The sequence below is a fragment of the Ceratina calcarata genome, unplaced genomic scaffold (genome assembly GCF_001652005.2).
Source record: "Ceratina calcarata isolate Rehan_Ccalc_2016 unplaced genomic scaffold, ASM165200v1 scaffold3099, whole genome shotgun sequence".
NCBI lineage: Eukaryota > Metazoa > Arthropoda > Insecta > Hymenoptera > Apidae > Ceratina > Ceratina calcarata.
In genome coordinates, this window is record NW_017153550.1 from 1 (window position 1) to 1317 (window position 1317).

Genomic DNA, 1317 nt, shown 5'->3' on the forward strand with positions numbered 1-1317 from the left:
GAAAGAAGTGGATAATAGAATAAATCGGGGAGAAAAGACAGTGTGAACGGTATATGATAGCATAGAGTAGAATTAGTTTAGTAGGGATAAGTGTTAGAATAATTTAGAATAGGAAAAAGGGAAGGAGGTTAGGTTAGGATAGCGCAACAGCGTATTAGTGTAAGAACTAAGTAGAAGTCAAATTTCGGCAGCGATGATGAGTGGAAAGATAGAGAATAAAGATAAAGAAACGAAATTAGAAGATACACCACGGGCGGAGAAAAGGAAGAGGGGAAGACCGACGCAGGAGGAGAGTAGAGACAGAGAGCGGCTAGAAAATAGAAAAATAACGGAAATGTGGAAAAATGACTCAGAGGAAGAGGAGGTAGAGAGTTCCACAGATTCGGAGGAGAGAACAATGAAGAAGAAAGATCAAAAGTCAACACCGCAGAATAGGGAGAAGAAGAAGGAACAAGAGACAGAGGAACAGTTGGATATGAGTCAAGATATTGTAGGTAGAATAGTGGAAAGTTTAAAGATAGAGATAGTACAGGGCAGGGAGTTATTAGAGAAAGAAGTAAGAAAGGAAATGAAGGGGTTGGCAAGAAGAATTGAAGCTATGGAGGAGAGATGGAAGAAAAAGGAAGAAGAGATGGGAAAGAAAATAGAGGAGATGCTGGAACAGATGAAGGAGGTGCAGAATAAGGAAAGACACAGGAGAAAAGAGGAGAAAGAGGAAGTGGTGGAGGAAGTTATGGAAAAAATAGAGGAGAAGATAAATGAAAGAGATAAAAGAAAAGAGGAAAAGGAAATGGAAAGATCAAAAGAGGCATGGAATGAAGTGAAGAGAATACACAGGAAGCTGGAGGAAAGAGAGAGGAGAGAGAAGAAAAACAAGATTGTTATTAGAGGGTTAGAAGTACCTAAAAGGGAGGCGAAGGAAAAAACCAGACAATTTTTGATGGAAGAATTTGGGGTGAAGGAAGGAATAGTGGGCATAGAAATCATAGGAGGAGGGGAGATAGCGAAAGTATCGATCGTAGAAATGGAAAACTGGGAGGCAAAGCAGGAAGTGATGAAGAAAAAGGGCAAACTACGTGGGAAAAGGATATACATTGACCATGATATGACGCAAGAAGAAAGAAGAGTTCAAAAATTGTTAAGAGAAAAAGCAAGAGAGGAAATAAATGAGGGGAGAGAGGCGAAGGTGGGATATAGAAAGATAAAAATACTAAACAAATGGTATAGATGGAACGAAGAAAAAGGGGAGATAGAAAGGGAGAGTGAAACAAAGCGGAGAGAGGATTTTTTATAGATAAAGAGAGTCAAGAAAGGGGA

At 39.5% G+C, this 1317-nt stretch overlaps 1 protein-coding gene across 1 annotated transcript in view; it reads left to right on the forward strand.

The window, feature by feature from the left end:
• Nucleotides 1-193: 193 nt before the first annotated feature.
• Nucleotides 194-1317, forward strand: part of LOC108624406 (trichohyalin-like) — a gene marked incomplete at its 3' end in the record, with an annotated part of 2880 nt that continues 1756 nt past the window's right edge. Inside the window, exon 1 of the mRNA XM_018023670.1 lies at nucleotides 194-1186. Within this exon, the coding sequence (XP_017879159.1) occupies nucleotides 194-1186 (993 nt within the window). The remainder of the gene's footprint in view (nucleotides 1187-1317) is intronic.